This window comes from Ambystoma mexicanum, chromosome 2q (genome assembly GCF_040938575.1).
Source record: "Ambystoma mexicanum isolate Mex_15411 chromosome 2q, UKY_AmexF1_1, whole genome shotgun sequence".
NCBI lineage: Eukaryota > Metazoa > Chordata > Amphibia > Caudata > Ambystomatidae > Ambystoma > Ambystoma mexicanum.
The window spans coordinates 837,798,923-837,818,638 of NC_090924.1; the positions used below are offsets into that span (position 1 = coordinate 837,798,923).

Below are 19,716 nucleotides of genomic sequence, written 5' to 3' on the forward strand. Positions count from 1 at the left end.
CTTCTTTACGGCACATTGCTGCGGTGTTCTGTAGTGCCGTATGGCGACAGGTTCGCGGTCATGGCAGGTTGTGTTGAGAATTGAGGTTCTAAACCTAATCTTTACATTTTTTTATTTATTTGAATTCTTATAAGGCGCTGCATGCCCCCTGTGTTTGGATCGGAGAGCTAGAGGCACAGGGATTCTTCTTTACAGCGCATCGCCATGTTGCCGTGTTCTTTAGTGCCGTATGGTGACAGGTTTGAGGTCATGGCAGGTTGGGTTGAGAATCTAGGTTCTAAACACAATCTTTACATTTATTTATTAATTTAAATTCTTATAAGGCGCGCATGCCCGTAGACCTCAGAAACATTTGTTTCAGCAATGATGCTCAATGGAATGATTGAGACTAGGTCTTGGCTCCCCAATCTACTAAAATCCTGTCAGCCTTTCAGTATTTCCTCAAAGAAATAATATGAGGAAAATACCCATAGAATGAATTTTGGTCGAGGACGTTTGCATATGTGTCAGTCATTCTGAAAGTCCGGCTGCAACTCCCTGTCTTGTGACTCAACAAGTTCAGACCTACTTGGAATCTTTTAATATTAAAAAGTATCGGCTACGTTTTCATTTGAACTTTCGCCAGTGTGGAGGCTATCCATTACAAGTATGTGTGTGCACCTATGTTTAGCTACTGACATACGTTTAGTACGTGTTCATGTAAAAACAGTGGTTGTAAAAGGCCTTGCATGCTGTGATAAACAATCGATTGATGCACTATTTGCACTCTGGCATTTGGAGTATGCCTTCGGAATCTCCGCACTTGTTCCAAATCCATTTTTGGTAAATATCAGTAAGGAGCTTATGGACATCTCTTAACAATCTATGTGTAATGTATATTCTGCCACACAACTATTATTACAGGTAAGTAACTTTTTTGTTACCAAGGGATTTCAAAAGATGATCATGAGCAATGTAACAATCCCCCCTCTCCCCCCGTCGTCAGTTCTCCAAAATGGCTGGGTAATGCATTTGATTAGAATGCCCTTCCTGTACCGAGAGACATGACTACTCCAGCACCTTTTATTGATTTATGTATTATTTTTACATGTGTATAGCGCACAGGCAGCCCTTGGGCATCGCGGCGCTGTTACTTGTGAAGAGCTTAGTTACACCCTTGCATTATTTCGTGTACAAATATGTAGGTAGTGACTGATAGGACTAAATTATATTTGCTGTTAAAATGAGGTATGACATTTAGAAAACCCTGATGTCCTTTTAACTGTATAAGGTGGCCATGTTTTTACTATGATATTATGTGTTACTTGATAATTGCATGCTAAAAATGCATGCTATATAGGTCAAGTATAAAAGGATATGTTAACCAAATTAAATCTTTACAAATGACTAAGCTTATGAGGCTGTCTTTGCAACTCAAACATCTTCTTGCCCACTAGTCAAGGCTCACAAGCATGAAACGAATACCACATAGAAAGTTAATGGGCCCGATTCATGGAACATTTGCCCTGTTCACAGTGACTTTGCACTGCTGTCACAAACCCTGATTCATGGAACTCTGCAAACTGTAGTTTTGCTGTTCAAAGTCATTTGGGAATGCGCTTTGTCCCGGCTTTGCACTGAAATAATACACTTGGCATAGTTCCATGAATCAGGATTTGTGTAGGCAGCGAAAAGTCACTTTTCAGCAGTGCAAAGTCACTTTGAACCCGGCAAATATTCCATGCATCGGGCCCATTGTCTCCAATGAGAACCAAGCAGGCTTTTCCCTTTAAGCACGAAAAGGACGGAATGTAAACACAGAGTAAGGATCTCAAGTTTACATTCAGACAATAGACTTTCCATCAGAACGAGAAGTGTGCTTAAGATAGACAAAATCATTTGCATCCTGTTGGGTAAATACAGATGTTTACATTCATGACACGGTGGGGCTAAACATCTTTAAGTGCTGGACTGCAAGCGTTTGATGGCAGATGCAGTTCACGGGCTGTCGACTCCCTTGAAAGTGTGCCAAGATCTGAAGAACCATTAGACATAGCAGCCCCTAAGGTCTCCACATGCACTCATCCTCGGGCTGCATTAGGTTCGAATCCCGGATCTGCGCTTAGAAACTGAACTCAGGTACGGTATTAGGCGCGTTATAAAAAAAACAATAAAATAAAAAGAAAATACAAAAAAAACATCATAGCAGCGAGAAGAGGAACCGTGTCCAAAAACAGAGACTGCCCCGCAGCAATAAACACGAAGAGGATGCCCGGGCTAGAAAGTGATACCTCTGTTCATGTTCAACACTTACAAACATACAACTTACATACAAAAAAGCAACAGATGTGTCCGAAGAGCCTTTCCGGATAAAAAGAAGGATGGAGCTTGGAGGCAGATTTATCTCTCTCTTCCCAAACACAATAATGGCCTCATTACAAAGTTGGAGGTAGCCTTGGCAGTAAAACCGACAAGACAACCTCCAAATTTCCACGAAAGTCTGGCAACTGCGAATGGGCAATCATCGGGGTATTCTGGCCCCACCGCACCCGGTAATTTCCCTTTCGCGGGTGCTGGAATCGGGTGATCCCCATTCCCATTGAGCCGGGAAAGGGGATGCCTGTAGCACCGGCACGGTTCATTACTGTGCCGGTGCTACAGGCTTGCTGTGCTCACGGGTGCCTTTCATTCCGCCAGGTCATACCTGGCGGAATGAAAGGCACCCACGAGCACAACTCAGAGTTTGCCGGTCCAGATATAACAGTATCCGGACCGACAAGCTCGTAATGAGGCCTGTTTCTGTCACAATGAAACTGACATGACAAGGAGGAGGGGAGGAAGTTGTGCCAGTGAGTAATTTTGATTAATTTTTCGAAGCACGTGTGGGAGTGTAAAGATTTTAGACAAGGAAGGTGAAGATTGGCCGGCCTGCTGGCTTGATAGTAGATGTGTATAGCCATGTTTACAAGACAGGAAGTCTGGCGCAGTCTTTTAGCCTGTCCTTTGCATTTCAAGGAGGCGAGCAAACAAAGCGCGGAAACGACTCAACAGACAGAAACTCAGTGAGCACAGGGGCTTAGGCAGGTTTGGCAGTATACTAGAGGCATGATTTGGTCTCAGTGGATAGGTACAGCTCTGACACACAGCGGGCATGCTGCCCTGATGGACAGCCAGTGGTCCAAAAGGCACTGTCCTATGCATCAACTTTCTGTAATAAACAAGATGGGGCTCGATTACATTAATTTTATGGATACAGACTGAATCAATTGTAGGTTATCTCTGCATGAAGATTAACACTATGGCAAACAAACTGTTTTACTACATAAGAATGCCTGTAATGACAAAGAGAATCGATATATAAGTAATATATACAATCATTCTACCAGTAGGGTGCTCACAGTTACAAGGAGAGGTTTCCCTTGCGTGGATTGTTTCTGATTTTCACATAGTGCAAAGGTTGGCTCAGTGGAAGTCACCCAATATATTGTATACCTTACTTCACTTAGCTTTAAAAGGGGTGGTGCTCACCTTGAGATATGTTTTTGAGCAGACATTTTAAAGTCATTTGAAATTTGAGTGGTTTACCCCTTATCAACAAGGTGAACATCGGGGGTACTCCTGAAGAAGCAGTGCCATTAAGTAATCAAAGAACGGCACTCATCATAACATTTTAACAGCCTCATACTTTTGACAGATTAGGCATCTGCACTTTGCGCTTTGTTCAAGCGCGCATGTCATGTCCAACTTGAAGTGGTATAATAGGTTGTGATTGGGTTGTAGGTAAAGGGAGGCGGTTGAGCACAGGCTACCAAAGCATAAATGACCCAGATCCATCAGAAAAGATTGTCAGCCCCTATCAACAGTGATGCACTTCTGCAACCACTGTCATTTAGCCTTAGGTGAACGCAAGCAAATCACCAAGCTGGGAAAAAATCCCATCTTGCTCCACCAAAGGTGGTTCTCACTGACAATCCTCCGCGGCAGGCAATGTTTCTCGTCTGTCAACACTTTCCATGGTGCAGCCTATTAGCGGATATACCTATTGATTTGCTCAGCTATGCGTGGAATGGAGGCTTGACAGCTACCACTTTTTGCCCGATGCTTTGAGCTGGAAGTTGTTGTGTTTAGAATGTGGTTTTACAATCAATGCCCAGGTCTGCGAGTGCAGAGGCAGAAGCCTGACTCGCATCCCAAATTAAGTACTTAGGGGAGAAAAAAATATCCACTCCAATGATTTCAAATCAGCCTGCACATGGCTCGGCGCATAATCACCGCCAAAGTGAGGAGCTGCTTGAAACCTGAAGAGGCGCAGTCGTTCACTTGAAAATCCTGACACAACGCTTGCTTTGACTTGCAGACGGGGAACCGGGGGCACCCGAAGAGCACTTCAAGTTTGGAAACGAACGAAGTATTGGACATGACCCATGAAACCCACTACAATCACTGGCGTTAGCGAGGCCCTTAAAGTTTCGAGAGCCTTTCGAACAATTTTAGACCGCTCTCATGCCCTGATGCGTAAAGCTTCCTTGCTCCCAACCAATGTCTGGCGCACTCCAGGAGCAGGAAACCACTCGCTGCGCCTCTTCAGGGGAGCTGCGGATTCCGCCTTCTCTAGCAATTTTCTGTTGTTGCAAATGGACCACTTTGCAGCGGTTCACTCCCAGGCGCGCTGAATTTCAATTTTCTGTGCTCTCTGCGTAACTGATTTCACAACAGGAGGTCGCACTTGGCGGCTGTTTCTTCTTATTGCAAACAGGGTGCATAATGTTGGATCGCATGACGTCTGCTAGCGGAACAGCAGGCCGCGTAGCGGTCCGTTCCCTGCGCCTGAGCCAGGCTTGCAAAATCAAAAGCAGCACATGGAGTGTGTGCAGCCAAACCCTGCAATGAAAAGTCAATATCCTGCTATTATGGAACTTTAGCGGGGCATGGATCCTATTTACATTTCTTCCATTTTGAAGCATTTTCGAAAAAAGGGCCGCGGACTCAAAAGATTTTCATTTACTCAGAGCAACAGTCATGCCAAAAAAAATATTATTTGAAAATGGATAACAGTGACGCCAGTTCCATTCTACTGGTGTCCAGGGACAAGAACTTCCTGTTCTTTCACTTTTCTAAACTATTAGGAACGCGTTTGGACTGGTCACCCAATTATGACGCTTTAACCAGACCTGTTTATGAGTGGCACAAAGCTGGGACTGCAGTGTCCTACGTCAGTGTTATCCAAACTTGTTCATGCTAAGCCCCGAGATTACTGGCCTACATTAACATTCCCAAAGCACTAAAAGGCTCGTGTGATTGTGAATGGTTATGTATAACGCGCTTAATACCCAGAGGTTTCTGAGTATGGACCCGGGGATGGAACCTGTGTTGCTCAACGCAAGCACTGCGCTTGAGCTATTCTCCCGAGACCACGGCCACTGTGTATACTGGTCTCGTAGTGTACTTGCACAGTGGATCCAGGAACTTTCTGGCGCCCCATCACAGACCTGCATGAGAGATCGCAATTTTTAGACCACCCAGTTCGTTTTTTATTATTGGAAATGCAGCAGTGGCCGGGTGTATTTGCATTAGTCTACGTTACTGTCTATTGAACTCCAGACCTTGCTCTGAGTGCACAAGCACAGTTAGTGAGAGCGAGAAGGCACTGTAGTCCCATCTGTATGTATGGAGATGAGGTAGCTCAGAGAGTTAGGTGCTTAATGCACAGATCTGTGTGCAACCTGCAAGTCACAGTTTCCAATCTATCTTGCTTTTTATTCTTCTGTGTTCAAGTGATGGCGTGTGGGTGACTAACCATAACACGAGTAAATACAGTCCTATGACATGGCAAAACTGTGCTCGCAGTCCCTATACAAAAGAACACGCTGCTGTGTAATACTAAATGGCTCCACGGACACAGGACCTGCTGTGGGCTAGTCTTGGCTGTCGGGACACTGTTTCTTACCATCGTAGCTCATTTCTGTTACTGCAGGTTTAGGTAGGGAGAGAAATGTTCCATTCCTCCCCGGCTAAGACATCCAAGAGCACCACTGCTTAGAAAGCTGGATAGATGCCAATGGAATAACAGCTTTTTAGCCTCTAGTCTCCTAAAACAGACACTGCTTGCTGGGAGATCTCATTTGGATGGGTTTCGGTCCAAGAAGAGAACAAAAGGAAGTGAGACCAGAAATCGGTGATGACTAATTTCTTTTCGCTTTCCAGTTAGAGCAGCTGTTTTAATTACGTGTTCAATTTGTACACATAGCCACTTTTAATGTGGATGTCCTGTTTTGCCTGTCCACTGGGGCGATCACTATGAAGCATAGGTCCACGGGGCTGTCTAAGAGATTTAGGAGGATCTCTGCGCCACCAGCAGAACTTGCATAGTTGTGTTTTCACTCCAGCAAAGAAGCCGTTCCCTCGGCCCCGCTCCTGTAGAGAGAACTCAGGTTCAGCCATCACATTTTGAAGAAACAAGCAGCCCGGCCTCGCCCAAGAAACATTGTCAAAGGTGAAGGACTCCTTCCCACTGTGACAAAACAACACCACCCAGACCTTTTCTGCCCACAACCAGGATCTCCATGCCATCTACAACTCTTCCTATGATGGATCCCTGCCGTACAGAACACTGATATACTGTCCCTAAAGATTGGCTCCTGTACCTCTCTCTATAATGGGCAGAGAGCAGTCAATGCTGTTCCTTGACGCCCAGCGGCACAAAATTCATAGAAATCAACACAACGATCTTGGTGTCCTCAATTTGTATCCACCACAACAAAAAAGGGCTGCATAGAACCGAACAGTATTAATTAATTAATAGGTAAGAAGAAAGACTATAGATCTTGACATCTGCAGGGATTAAGCAATAGAAATGGGAAAACAAGATTACTTTGGCTGCATCTCCTTGACGATAACAGAAAAAACACAATACATTTAATACATGACTGGTGACTGAGTAACACATGCTGTCATCATACGTTACTTACAAACTGAATCAATAAAATCGCATTTGTATTGGTCACATTATGTCTTATTACATTACAAAGGCATTACTAATCATCTTCCTGTGAATCCTTACTGATTGATTAGTGCTTTGACATGCTGTGCATCATGCAGAAGTGGGACCTACTTGCAAACGTCACCCCTGGAAGCATCATACACATTTTGGGATTTAGAAAATGTATTTCACAAAGGGTATGTCTGATGCACCACGAGAAACATTCGCAAGAAGTGGTTGAGGTGGTCTTTCTAAGCCAAGAGCCTGCAACCTGTGGCGCTCCAGATGCTTTGGACTACAACTCCCATCACCTGCATTGTCAACGGGAGGTCATCCTGGGATTAATAGTCCAAAACATCCAGAGAGACACAGGTTGCAGACCCTTGCTCTGAGTGTGTACACGGATGCACCCCAGTGGCCTTTGATAAGTGCTCCATCCTTGTGTAAGGACGGCTGTAGAAGTCACTGACCCCTTGTGCTACCCACCGGTTATGAATCACAGTTGTAGGCCAGCATCAGGCAGCTAAAAATGGCATCACTTTTGAAAATGTCCTATTAATTGCCCATTTCCAGGTAGTGGATAAACATGGGAAAAGGACCAACCATGGCACGGTTAAATGTAATAATGTCCCCGCAAAAATGTCTCCTGACAAAAAAGTCACTGTTTTTTGCAGAGACATTATTACATTGAACATGCGGGGGACACCCTCGCAACCCCCAGATTTCTTTTTTACAAGGGGAGCAGGGGACATCCGCGCAACCCGTACCCATATATAATGTCGCCAATGGCTTTTCCCGACGACATTATGTCTGGGGACATTATGTATGGGGACATTATTACCTGATACCCAATGGCACAGCATGGCCAGATGCATACAATTGCACATACATGATTTAAATTGCTGCTATTGCATCCTTTTTACATCCAAAGCATTCAAGAAGGCGATAGGCCCACGAGGATAGCTCAGGGGCAACGTATTTGTCTTGGAAGCAAGACAATGCAGAGCATCACAGGTTTGAAACTCAGTCCTGCGTTTAGAGGCTGTTCGCTGGCATTTAGCGCAACATAAACACTCCATTTAATTTTAGAGCTGCATGTGTTTCCTCCTTCCTTGGCACATTTGATCTCTGCTTTTCTTGTGTGTCATACAGCAATGTTCTGTATTTTGTGTTGTTGCATAAAGCATTAAGAAGATTGCTCTGATCTCTCTCTCAAGCCTTTGGCCCACAGTGTTTATTGTTCTCTCTTCGAGACCTGCCTCATTATTTCTCTCTACTTTGTTCATTGCAGGTAGACCTGGGACTTCTTCGCTTTGTCTCCGGTGTTGGCACCCAGGGTGCCATCTCAAAGGAAACCAAGAAAAAATACTATGTCAAGTCATACAAAGTGGATATCAGCTCCAACGGCGAAGACTGGATAACGTTAAAAGACGGGAGCAAGCATATTGTGAGTTTTCGGAGTTTCAAAAAGAAATGGTTGCTGTTACTTCTTTCATTTAATGTTGCCATGAGGAGATGCTGCTTTATTAATGTGTACGTTCTTTGTTGAAAGGATATGAGTTTCTTGGCTATAAAAGGTTCCATTTCTAAACGGGATAAGCGCAGTGCAAGGCGTAGACATGTTCAGTGCAAGAATAATTCTAGAAAACAAAGCCCACAAATGAATCAAAATGGTATTTATTTATTTATTTATTGATTAATTGGATATTTGTAAGGCGCCTATAGAGCAAATGGTATTTTAAGGCTCCACAAGACAAAAAAGGGGGTACAAGGGAGAAGGATAACAGGAACGGTCCTACTATGCCTTGTGACATTCGGATCGTGCAAGTGCAGTAACAGGAAGTGCGAGGGAGCGCAAGGTGCTGGTAGGGCGAAATGCGAAGTGCTAGGGTGGGAAGGGAAGTGCAGGGTAAAGGGGAGAGAGTGCAAGTGAAGGGGGGCAGAGGAGGGGAGAAGAGGGTAAAAGCGGCCAGGAGAGTGCTAAGGGGTGGACTGGAGGGCAAGTGCCAGGGATTGCATGGGGTCCAGGGGTGAGGGTCCACTTGCTAAGTGCGAGTAGGGGATGAACTGAGTGAAGGGGGGCCTCGCGCCCTGTAACACTAACTCAGATGGAACCAGGCAGCTAGTCAGTGCAGCTCATGGGGTTGTTAGCAGGAGAGAAGGAGAGGGAACGAAGAAGAGACAATGAGGGTCTTGAGGAGCTGCCGGAAATTAAAGAGATTCGGCTCAAGCCTGAGAAGGGCAGGGTGAACATTCCAGAGGGAGTCTCCTCTGGAGGAGAGAGATCTACCCCCCCACTCTCTGCTTAGAGAAGCGTCTGATCTGCAGAGAGTTGGAGCTAGAAGACCGAAGGGCTCAATTCAGGGAGGTATTTAGGGAGAGAGGGTTGGATGTAGCAAAAGAAATTCCTTCCCGAAGATAGATTTCAGTTTAAAACCGTGAATTGATAAAAAAGTCCTCAGTCAGAAGTGTGGTAGTAATATTTCTGAGAAAGCAAGGATAAGGATGCAGACTTATTAGGGTCTTTGCGTGCCTTAATGTCCCAAATGTCAGCCAATTTGATTTGGCATCACCCTCCACTCCCTATCTTTCTCAATGACTTAGCACTCTCAATTATCCCATTAGCAGTCCAATGAGAGTCATTTAATTGTATTGCTATGAAAACAGCGCTGACATGTCCGATTAGTGAATTAAATTGATATTGTCATTGTTCTGGCTAGTAATATATGAAAATTGCATCAGTAAACTACTGTTTTCAATTTGTAATCCCTAACTTTAGATCCTTTTACTGATGCTGCTAGTTAATAGTTCTGCTCGGTAATAGAGAGTTTTATCTGTAAGTGCAGGTTATATGCTCTTGTTTTTTTGTAATGTTAATTAGGATAATATGCCTAATCAAATACATTCTTGTCCTTGTCCATTCCTCTTTGCTCGGCGTCTGTGGGGATGTCTTTGTGAGGCTAACTAAGCATGCATTCTGTGCAATGCTTGAAACTGGGTGAGATGATTGTGAGGGTGCCAGGGGTTTTACAGCATCTGGCTTCCCCTCACAGATTCTAAATGAAGTAGGAGTCTCATTTCTCTGCGCCTGTTTCTGGGGGTCGATTCTTTAAGATTATGCTTCTTAATGAGGTAATGTCCATTTCTAGAAACTGGAGGTACCCTACTATATAAATATTGCTGTTTCATTAACTTGCAAGGCTCACCTTGGTACATATGAACTATGTCAAACACACAAAAATAGAGAAATACAGCGGAACATTTTCATTTCTGGGGACCCTGATTACATCCTTCAGTGCAGAGGCTGCCTTCCGCCTGCAGCCGAGAAGCCCACCTCGGTGCTGTGCGCCAATTGCCTTTCATTTCCTAGTTTTAAAGGCAACTTCTGGCTTAGGGTTTCCAGAATGTTCCTTTCATGCCAAGGTTTAGACAGATGTCACCCAAAAATGTTAAGCTCTTGACACTGATCTCTAGGAATGTGCTCCATCCGTGTGGCTGCTCCAAGCAATGCCTGACAGCTCCAAGTGGAGCGTCGCGGAGCGGCGGAATGGGGTAGATGAGGAGGCGGCGGCGCATTCTCTTAATCTCTTGCGTACAAAATCGGTCTTGTTCTGAGCGTCATTACTGCACCTGAGCAGAAAGGCGGGATTATGAATGGAATTACTCCAAACGTGGGAAGGATAGGTTAAATGGGCAGCAAAGGGAATCTTGCTGACGTCACAAGACGAGCGCGAGCAGCTGCCGCACTCAATGCAAGGAAATGGCTGTGCATTGGTCAAGCCTGGGGTCATCCTTTGCTTGAGCATTAAAAACTCTCAGTTGACTAATCTGGTGAAGGAAATGATCACATTAGGAGAATTGGTATGTGGTGATATTTAATTCATACGGAATGTTTGAGGTAACCTTCATGTTTAATCTACAGGACGTGTAGAGTTTAGGGGGTTTTGTTGTTGTTTTGGAGTGTTAGTAGTAACCTTAACTGTGGAATTTACGAAGTTGTTTTCCTTACTGTGTAAATATTAATATTGATATAAAGCTATATCTAAACATACTAATACATTACATTTTCAACAAAACATGTCCCAAAATGTATCACTTCTGACATCACAGCGGACATCACACGAAACACGACCGACAATATCTGCACATTTCTTTCTTTCGGTCTTAACTGTGTTGTGTGCGTCTGTATTTGGCCCTGGGAGGGGTTTTCACTTCCCTCAGAAGCAGCTGCAGTCTCTTACACACACCAACCATTGCCCTTCGTGTGGTGAGGCCTATAGGCTGAGGCGCAGCACAGAACTTGATATTCTTATCAATACATTCTCTCCTCAGGAAATGACCATGCTGAGACCACAACCCTAAAGCACAACAAACCGCACAAACTTCAATACACTGCAACAACAAAACAAACCCACATAGCTTCACACAACAGTACACAACGGCTACCGACCGGAAAACACACCTAACCTCAGTGAGCGCTGTTGACTAAACTGAAGCTGCCAATAGCACATCACTGCTCTCTTGTACTTAACCCGCTGGTTCCCACTAACTCACTCCTCACCCCCTTTCCTTTCCAGATCTGCCAGAGCGCCAGGGGACCACTCCGGTGGTGATAGTGCGTGGTACAAATATCCTTTAACATTAACATAGCAAGTCCATTGCTCGCCCATAAGCATTCCTCAAGTAGTCGGTCTTAATCAGCCACCTTTGGTTTCAGGGATCCTGCAATATCTCTGGTAACCGTAGCCGTTACGGTGGATCTCGGCATATCGTTCACGACAATCATCGGGGTGATGCTCCTATTCATAAACATGAAAAGAGGCTTCATAAATCCAGGCGAGGCGTTGATACTATGGAAACCACCTCACACCAAGCCATGCAAGTGGCGCTCAGGCTTAATAGCATAGAACCATTGCACCAACTAGGCTCAGTTTGTCAGAAGCCAATGCCTTGTTTGAGATGCACCCTTGCATCACTGTGGCTGAATATGGAGGTATTCTACCACCATCCGAATGGCCCGTAGGGCTTTAACTTTACGATCTGAACTGCCTTTTACGCAGATTCACACTTCTTTTTTTCCTTCTCAAAATAGATAGTGTTTTTGGTTCTCTCTCTTTTCATTCGTGCCCTTTCAGCTGACATTTATTTAGCTCTTTCTCCAGTTCAGAAAACGAGCTTATGGAGTGGCTGAGAAATGCTTTTGGGCCCAAGCTCAAGTTCTAAAAAAGGAAATATGCACAGAGTGTTCTTGTGAGCCTCTAGTACATCAATAAAACAAATACAATCTCCCAAGATCCTCTCCCCGCCGCAGTTATTTTGTTTTTCCGCTCTTTTTCATAAGACGCACTGTCTCCTTTCTTTTCTCTGTCTCTAGCCTTGCCAATTGTCTCCTCTTTAATTCTACTCACCTCCCCCCCACCAGTTCTCTAAATCTCACCATCTCCTCCCATCATTCTCTTTTAGTCTATCGCTTGCCCACACATCTACACCTCCTCTCTCTCCTCACTGCCACCTCTTCGCCTCTTGTTTCTCTCCATGTATCCCCTTTTGATCTTCTTCTCCATCTTTTTTCAGCATCGGGTGTTTGCCTTCCTTCAATACTGATGCACACACTCACACACGCACACATTGGCCCTCTCTGCGACTACCTCGGCGAATGACACGTTACATTATGGATCTCCATCCAGGCTACCACAGCTCTTTCCAGAGGTTTCAGCATTTGGACGCTAAACAAAGGATCAACCTATCTGAAATATGCAGCTCAAAGTTGGTGGCGGTGTGGCCATTATAGGTTTGTCTTCATTAAATACTTGAGGAATGGTACCCCACCTTTTAGCATTTCCGAGGCGGTAACGCACTGAAGACTGAGGTAAAGGTCCTGAACACGGTGGGAGCCTTTGGCAACGTTGGGAGTGGATGGTTCACTTTAGGCAGTCGGGGGAAGAGGGGTGGGCAGAGATCGAGCCAGCCAATCTACGCAACAACAATGAGCTTCTCAGGGATTTTGAATCCTTACCAATGGGTTAGGCCATCACTCAAAGAATCTGATTGGCTGGCAGAGCGGATGTGGGTGCCAATTAACATAAAACTTGATTTCCATAACTTTCATCAAAAATCATACATTTGCATTCAGCAGAGCTTTCAGTGGCAAACTTTCTTACACAAATACAGTGAAAAATAAATAAGAGATGGCATGAGTTCAACTGCATTCAACTGTCACCCACTCCTGGATTGATAACACCATTTGAATGTGTTTCCCAGCCGACACCACCTTCTGGATTCTTCTTGTGGTGTTTCACAGTGCATGGCGTTTCAACTAGTGCCATGCCACACCAGACGGGGTCTCTCCTGACTGCTCCCCGCACTGATACACTCACATTCTATGGTCCAGCACGAAATATGCATAACAAGCAAGCCACCCGTGCATGTCAATGGAACGCCCCTCACCTACCAACTTGATACCACGGCCCTCACCAACACATCCTCACACTCAAGGCACATAAGGATCCCCTCTGAACAGAGGCTCCTCAAGTGCTCTTGCCAGGAACCAGCCAGCAACAGACATGGACACAGTGCCCGCATGCAGCCAAACCGCACTCACCAACACTTTAGAAAAGCTCTCTTTCCCCTTCACTCTCTCGCCATTAACCACCACGAAAGCGATAATGCCAATGGCAGCGAAGTAGGATATGCACACCAATAACATACCATAACAGTTATATTTCTATTCTAGTGACATGGGATTTGTAAATTACACCTCTGCTCATTGTGCAACCTGTGGGACTGATTATGCACAACACCTGCTAAGATCGTGCTCTGTTTCTAGATCTGAGCTTAGGCGCAGCCACCACTAGTTTGTGGATATGGACAATTGCTGTGTCCAATAATCGCCCAGTGTACTGAAATGACATTTTCTGGTATACACAGGAGTTGCGGAAAAGCCACTTTGGATCCTGCTCTGGAAATTTGAGGCAGGCTCTGCAACACTGGACATGTGTTATGAATTTGGATAGGACGTGTCTCTACAGTACCTCCTGCTGGCTCGGCATCCGACTGCTTGAAAGCAAAACTGCTGGTGAGAGTTAACCACTTCCAATGCTCATTTGCGTGCCAACACGTGGCACAGCTTCGGCTCGCTTCCAGCAAGCTTATCGTCTCTGCTATCCGTTCCAGATCATGCTGTGAACCGTGAGCTTTTCATACCTCGGACTGCGGTGCACAGTCCACCAGTAACGACAGAATAGCAGTCCCAAAGCAATCAGTATCCCCAGACTCAACGCTAAGCCAGAATATACTCTTTCAATGCATTTTGCCCCAGGGCGATGTTTGCCCTACTCGTATTCCTAAAAGCACTTGTTCGGTGCAAAGTTTCTGTAATACTGCCCTTGATGTTTTCATTAGCATGCTCTCCTATTGCCTTTTTAACGTCTGCCCGCAAGAATAACCACCCTTTCAGAGAATCTGGAACCAAATATTGTTACAGTGAATCACAGAAACCTAACAGATATGTTGGCACTCGAAGGGACACACATGGCCAACAGTTCCGCCAAGGCACCAAGAAGGACAGAACGCCAAGAGCCTCACAAGGACCAACACATTTAGAGTGTGCTGTATCAACTCCTAAATGATAGTGGCAACCTTTACATCACTCACAATGAATTTAGAGAATTGTACTTTGGATCTTGTTAACATGTGTTGCTAAAACTCCAATCAGTAGTAGCCAATGCATCGACATCGGAAGAATGATGGACAGAACCAGCCCTGCTGAGGAACTCGCTTTGACATCTTACCAGCTAAAGTCTATGTGGCTTAACCCCTGAAGTGCTAATGACGAGTATGCTCGTCCTTTTTGCATAGGCTTGATTAAAACTCAGCAGTTAAGCGGTTAAAGGACCCAGGGAGAGCTTACTATCAGACCGCATCTGCTTTGGAAGAGAGCTCTCTCGTTCCATATTTCACCTCAAAGGCAGTGGTCGAAGTGTACGAAAAGAAGTAGTGGAACTATGTTCCCTACTGGCCTGCCCCCACTCCCCACACACACCTTTGCCTCGCCCCCCAGGCACAATACAAACCCCCAAACACACGCACCTACTGCTTAAGGCAACATTCAGCCTAGTGCACTGAAAGTGCAAGTTTCAACGTCGTCCAACACTCATTTAAAAATGAAACCGTTCCGGGACGGTTTCTTTTTAAAATAGAAGTATAGGAACAGTAAAACCTAATAGAAAAAAGTAGAGGAGCACCGCTCCCAACCGCTCCCACTCACTTCAACCGCTGCTCATAGGGTGACTTCTGAATAGGAAACAAGTCACATAGATTAGTCCTTCCTGTGTTGCCGGAAGCAGAGTGGGCCACGCAGACACCCTTGAAGAGAAGTCTCTGTGATACTGGACACCGGTGGTGGTAGAGCATGAGGGTTGTGGTCTCCGATTCCACCTGGGAAGAATGCATCGGCCAGTGGCAGTTCACTGAAGGAAATCCGGCCTTTTGTGGTCTTTTCATTGCCCTCGTTTCCAGCCACTTGCTCATGGGAACACGTTTCAGGGATAATACCGGGGGTAATGGAATACGCCTCTTCTCCGACTGGCCATTCAGACACCTTTCCAGTAGCACCTACTGCAAGTGCAAGAATCTAGCGCGTGACTCTAAGACATGTCTTCATCAGTTCTCTGTTGTGGTTTTTTGGGGGGGTTACGGGATGTTGTTTTCTGCCTCAGGCATTTGCCATGTTTTAACACCGTTGTGGATGTTTTCTTGTGACTTTCCATCATCAGCTGATCCTCCCAACATTGTTTTCCGCAACTGTGGGTATTGATTTTGATATTGATATTTTATTTGTATCGCGCTGGTGCACAAGTGTTTACTGAAAGAAATTGTGCTGCCAGCTTGTATTTCCACCTATAGGGCACGTCTGTCTCTGTCCCTGTGTGGGTCTGGCCAGGGGGCTATGGAGCTGACTCCAGCGCGTGCCATCACCTCCCTGCTCGCATTGAATGGAAGGAGCCCCGCGCACCAGGGAGATCTAGTTTGTGTGTGGGCAGAGTCACGTGGCAGGGACTCCAAGGACTTCTTGCAGTCTGAGGGAAACAGCTGTGAGGCAAGCGGTGAGGGTAACCGGGGATGGCAGTGGTTTCTGATAGTCATACCGCATGACCCAACTGCCCTCATGACTCTGTGGTCGTGGCACAGCATGTGGAACGTAGCAGGTGATGCCAAGTATGTGTGTGTGCCAGTGCACAGTAACATAGCATAACATATGCCGGAGCCAGAGAGTAAATAGAGAGGTGTAACATGACGGCATTAGATGCCAGGAACATTTTGTTTGTGGTGGGGGGTGAGGAGGCGCTCAGGAGCCAGCACTGCATGACACTGTGGATGGCTGCGACAGCCACAGTGGTGTTTTTCCCCCCATCTCTCTGTGCCCTGTGTTATCTATGGCACATGGGAGTGCTTTGGGGACACCGTTCCCGTCGGGAAGGGCCAGCTTTCCCACAAGGCTGTGTGGTATTAGTTATTTTAGTGTGTTTGATCATCAAGCTGTTTTGAAGAGCAATGGTCATTTAATGTTAATAGAAGTTACGTCTTGATGTGTTGCTCATAGTCGGTCTCTCATCTCCTTAGTAATGACATTAATTATGAGGATATTTCCCTTGAGTGTTTTTTTATTCTTGCCTATGTATAGTCTGCTACTAGTAGACCTGCACTTTCAAAGTAATTAGCTTGATTCTAGTATGTGTTTGAATTTAGGAATACACATATGTATATTGGTGCTGAATTGATTACATGCATTTGAATCATCATTTGATCCCCGATCATTTCATACAGCATCACTGTTGCATGGTGATATATGACATGACATTTATAACGCGCCTGTATACAAGTGTTTGTAGATGCGACAAGACGAGGAGGGGAAAACAAATGGAGGGCAAAACAACGATCTTACTAGGCCTTGTGTTCATTCAGATCTTGCAAGTGCAGGGAAGAGGGTGAGGGTAGGGGAGAAGTGCAGGCAACTCAATAAGTGCGGCCAGTGGGTGGCTCATAAGCGCAGAGAGAAGGGACTGCAGTGTTGCATGTACAGACCCTTAAGTGCAGGGGGAGCCCGGAGGCAGAGGGAGGGCAACTGGACATGCAGGAGCCTGGGACTGAGTTCAGAGTGTAGCCTGGTGACCAGTGCGCAGAGCAGTCCGGTGCATCAGCAGAGGAGAGGAAGAGAGAAAGCGGAAGTGAAAAGGAAGGTCTTTGAGTTGCTTCCGGAACCGGGGGTGGTAGTTTCAGAGAGGCAGTGAGGCTGTTCCACAGGGAAGCCCCAGCCGAGGAAAGAGATCTGCCCCCCACTCTCTACTTGTAGAAGCGGCCGACCCTCAGAGAGTTGGAGGTGGATGAACGCAGAGCTGGTGGTGCAGTTATCAGACACAAGAACACACAATCTGCAGGCCATGCTTTCTCCTACATCCGCCCCAGGGTCAGCGGTCTACCAAACATGCCCAACCAACCCTTCCACCTTTAGGAAAGAAGGCTTGGGCAGATCTGCCCTCCGTGGGCAGGGTCCAGTGGCATAGAACCACGTCAGCCCGGAGCACAATAGCGAGTCCAACTTCCGGTTATATACGAGGGCTCTCAAACATTTACTTTTAGAATCACTCTAGGGGCTGGATTGCTGATTCCCCGGTGTGCACCTCATGCAGCGCACACATGCTGTGTGAGCCACACAGTGCGGCTCGGTGCCCTATTGAAAAGCGTTGTTTTACAGAGCAGTGGTTTTATTCGTTCTGGAAACGTGGGAGTATGGTGCACCCATGCAAATGCTATCAGTGCAGCCTGAGGTGCTTCCGGCCGCCCTTTGCAAGAGTGTTTGCAGGTCCCTAGGAGCCTCCTTCTCCCCTCCCAAAGTACACCGTGAGGGTGTGTTCTGCATGGACATCACTTCTCAATAGCACACATGCAGAGGGCCTCTACAGGGCCTGGTTTACCGTGCGAGGCCTTTTTAACTGGAAACATTCACACATTCAGTACGGATTCCCTCATTTGCATGGGGCATATCCTCTTGCAAATGCTGGAAGGTCATTTGAGAGGGTTCGATGAATAATTGCTGCATTTATTTTTAGGCAAAATGTGGGGAGGAAATCACAAGCACCCCTTCTTACACCCCCACCCATATATACACACTGTAGCCCAGCTCAGCATGTGCATTTTCCGGCAAAATAAAGCGGTAAGAAATTGGTCAAAAATGCATTCATTGAAGGTGTTAGTCGGTAAACGTAGGCTGCACCATTTGAGAATGTTCACACACTAACGTAGTGTTTGCGCTTTCTGTTCTACATCGCTGTGCACTCCGTATGCAGGGCCAATGGTGCCTGGGGCACACATTTGTTGATCTGGTCCCTAGTGTCTTGTTAGGTCCTTGCGGACATAGTGGGGGTTTGAACAAAATCTTCTGACCTTTTCTTCCATGGGAGTGTGCTATGTAAATGCTGCATTTAAGTGTGTTACCTCACTCATGAACTCACTCACTCACTTTGATCTCCCTGCTCATTGAATGTGTATAGCTTTCGAAAGATTCTGGGTGCTTTCAGTGACATGTTTTCCTACATTTTTTTCACTTCAATAGACATTTCCAGGGAACAACAACCCCACTGACGTGGTGTACCGCTCCTTCCCGAAACCTGTGCTGACGCGCTTTGTCCGTATCAGGCCTGTCACTTGGGAGTCAGGCATATCCTTGAGGTTCGAGGTCTATGGCTGCAAAATTACAGGTGAGTGATGAACAAGCATCCACATAGGCTAGACATTTGCCTTGAAGGATGTCATTGTTGTAGCAGCTCAGGTTACAGGCAATGTAGAGGGGTTGGGGATTTTTACAGAGTAGGCAGTGTACATAAAATTCACATAATGTAGAAGACTTCAATTGCGTTAGTCATGTTTCTGTTTCAAAAAGTCACGACCACTTGTATTTTGCATAGTGTCTTTAATGTTAAAAGGGTGCCGACACGTGTTTCGACCACTTGTTTTTTTTTTTTTTATCAAGGCTGAGATTTATCAATCAAGGTCAGCAATATTTGAGTGAATAATGTGGATGAGCAGTGGTCTATGGTAGCCGTGATACTAGGCAACTTGTGTGGCACTGAGTAGTGCTTCTGAAATGTAGGGGAAGCTCCAGATAGCTTCTGATTCTCTGGCTGGACCGTGATTGTGGTGCTCACAGTCCCCCTCTGGGTTACAGACAATGTCTGTAGGGGGAAGCTCATGTTGGTATTGCTGTGCATGCACTCAGTAATTATTCGAGACCGCTGCGATGAGCAGAATTAACATCCTTCGGAGCCAAGGTTTGCACATAGAACTTCTCCAATCATGTTTGGTAAATTCATTGCTTTATCATGTTTGGGAACCAAACCTACGTTATGTCATATAATGTTATGTCAGAGGATCTAGTATTGTGCTTGTTGTGGCAAAATAATACTTCAGGGAAGGGGGGAATGGTCGACAGCTAAACAGGAAGCAGAACGATTCTAGTGTAAATGCTAGAAACATGGTTGGAATGAAAAGGCCTTACGGTCTTTTGTACATTACTGGAGCTCCGATTCCACATCACATGTGTGATGGTCTCCTCCACTGTATGTTTTCAAGACCTTTGATCTGCCATAAGACTCTCCTCAAGGTTCTACTAGGAACATAGCCTCTATCACTATAGGGTCCTTTTTTTGCCAGTAGGCACAATGCACCCTGCATACAATCTTTTCTATGGTGCATGCCTTTAG

General features: G+C 45.7%; 1 protein-coding gene across 1 annotated transcript in view; it reads left to right on the forward strand.

Moving 5' to 3' along the window:
• The window catches only part of NRP1 (neuropilin 1), a 279,683-nt gene that overhangs the window by 192,998 nt on the left and 66,969 nt on the right, over positions 1-19,716 (forward strand). The window contains 2 exon segments of the mRNA XM_069648055.1: positions 8,250-8,405; positions 18,570-18,714. Of these exon segments, the coding sequence (XP_069504156.1) occupies positions 8,250-8,405; positions 18,570-18,714 (301 nt within the window).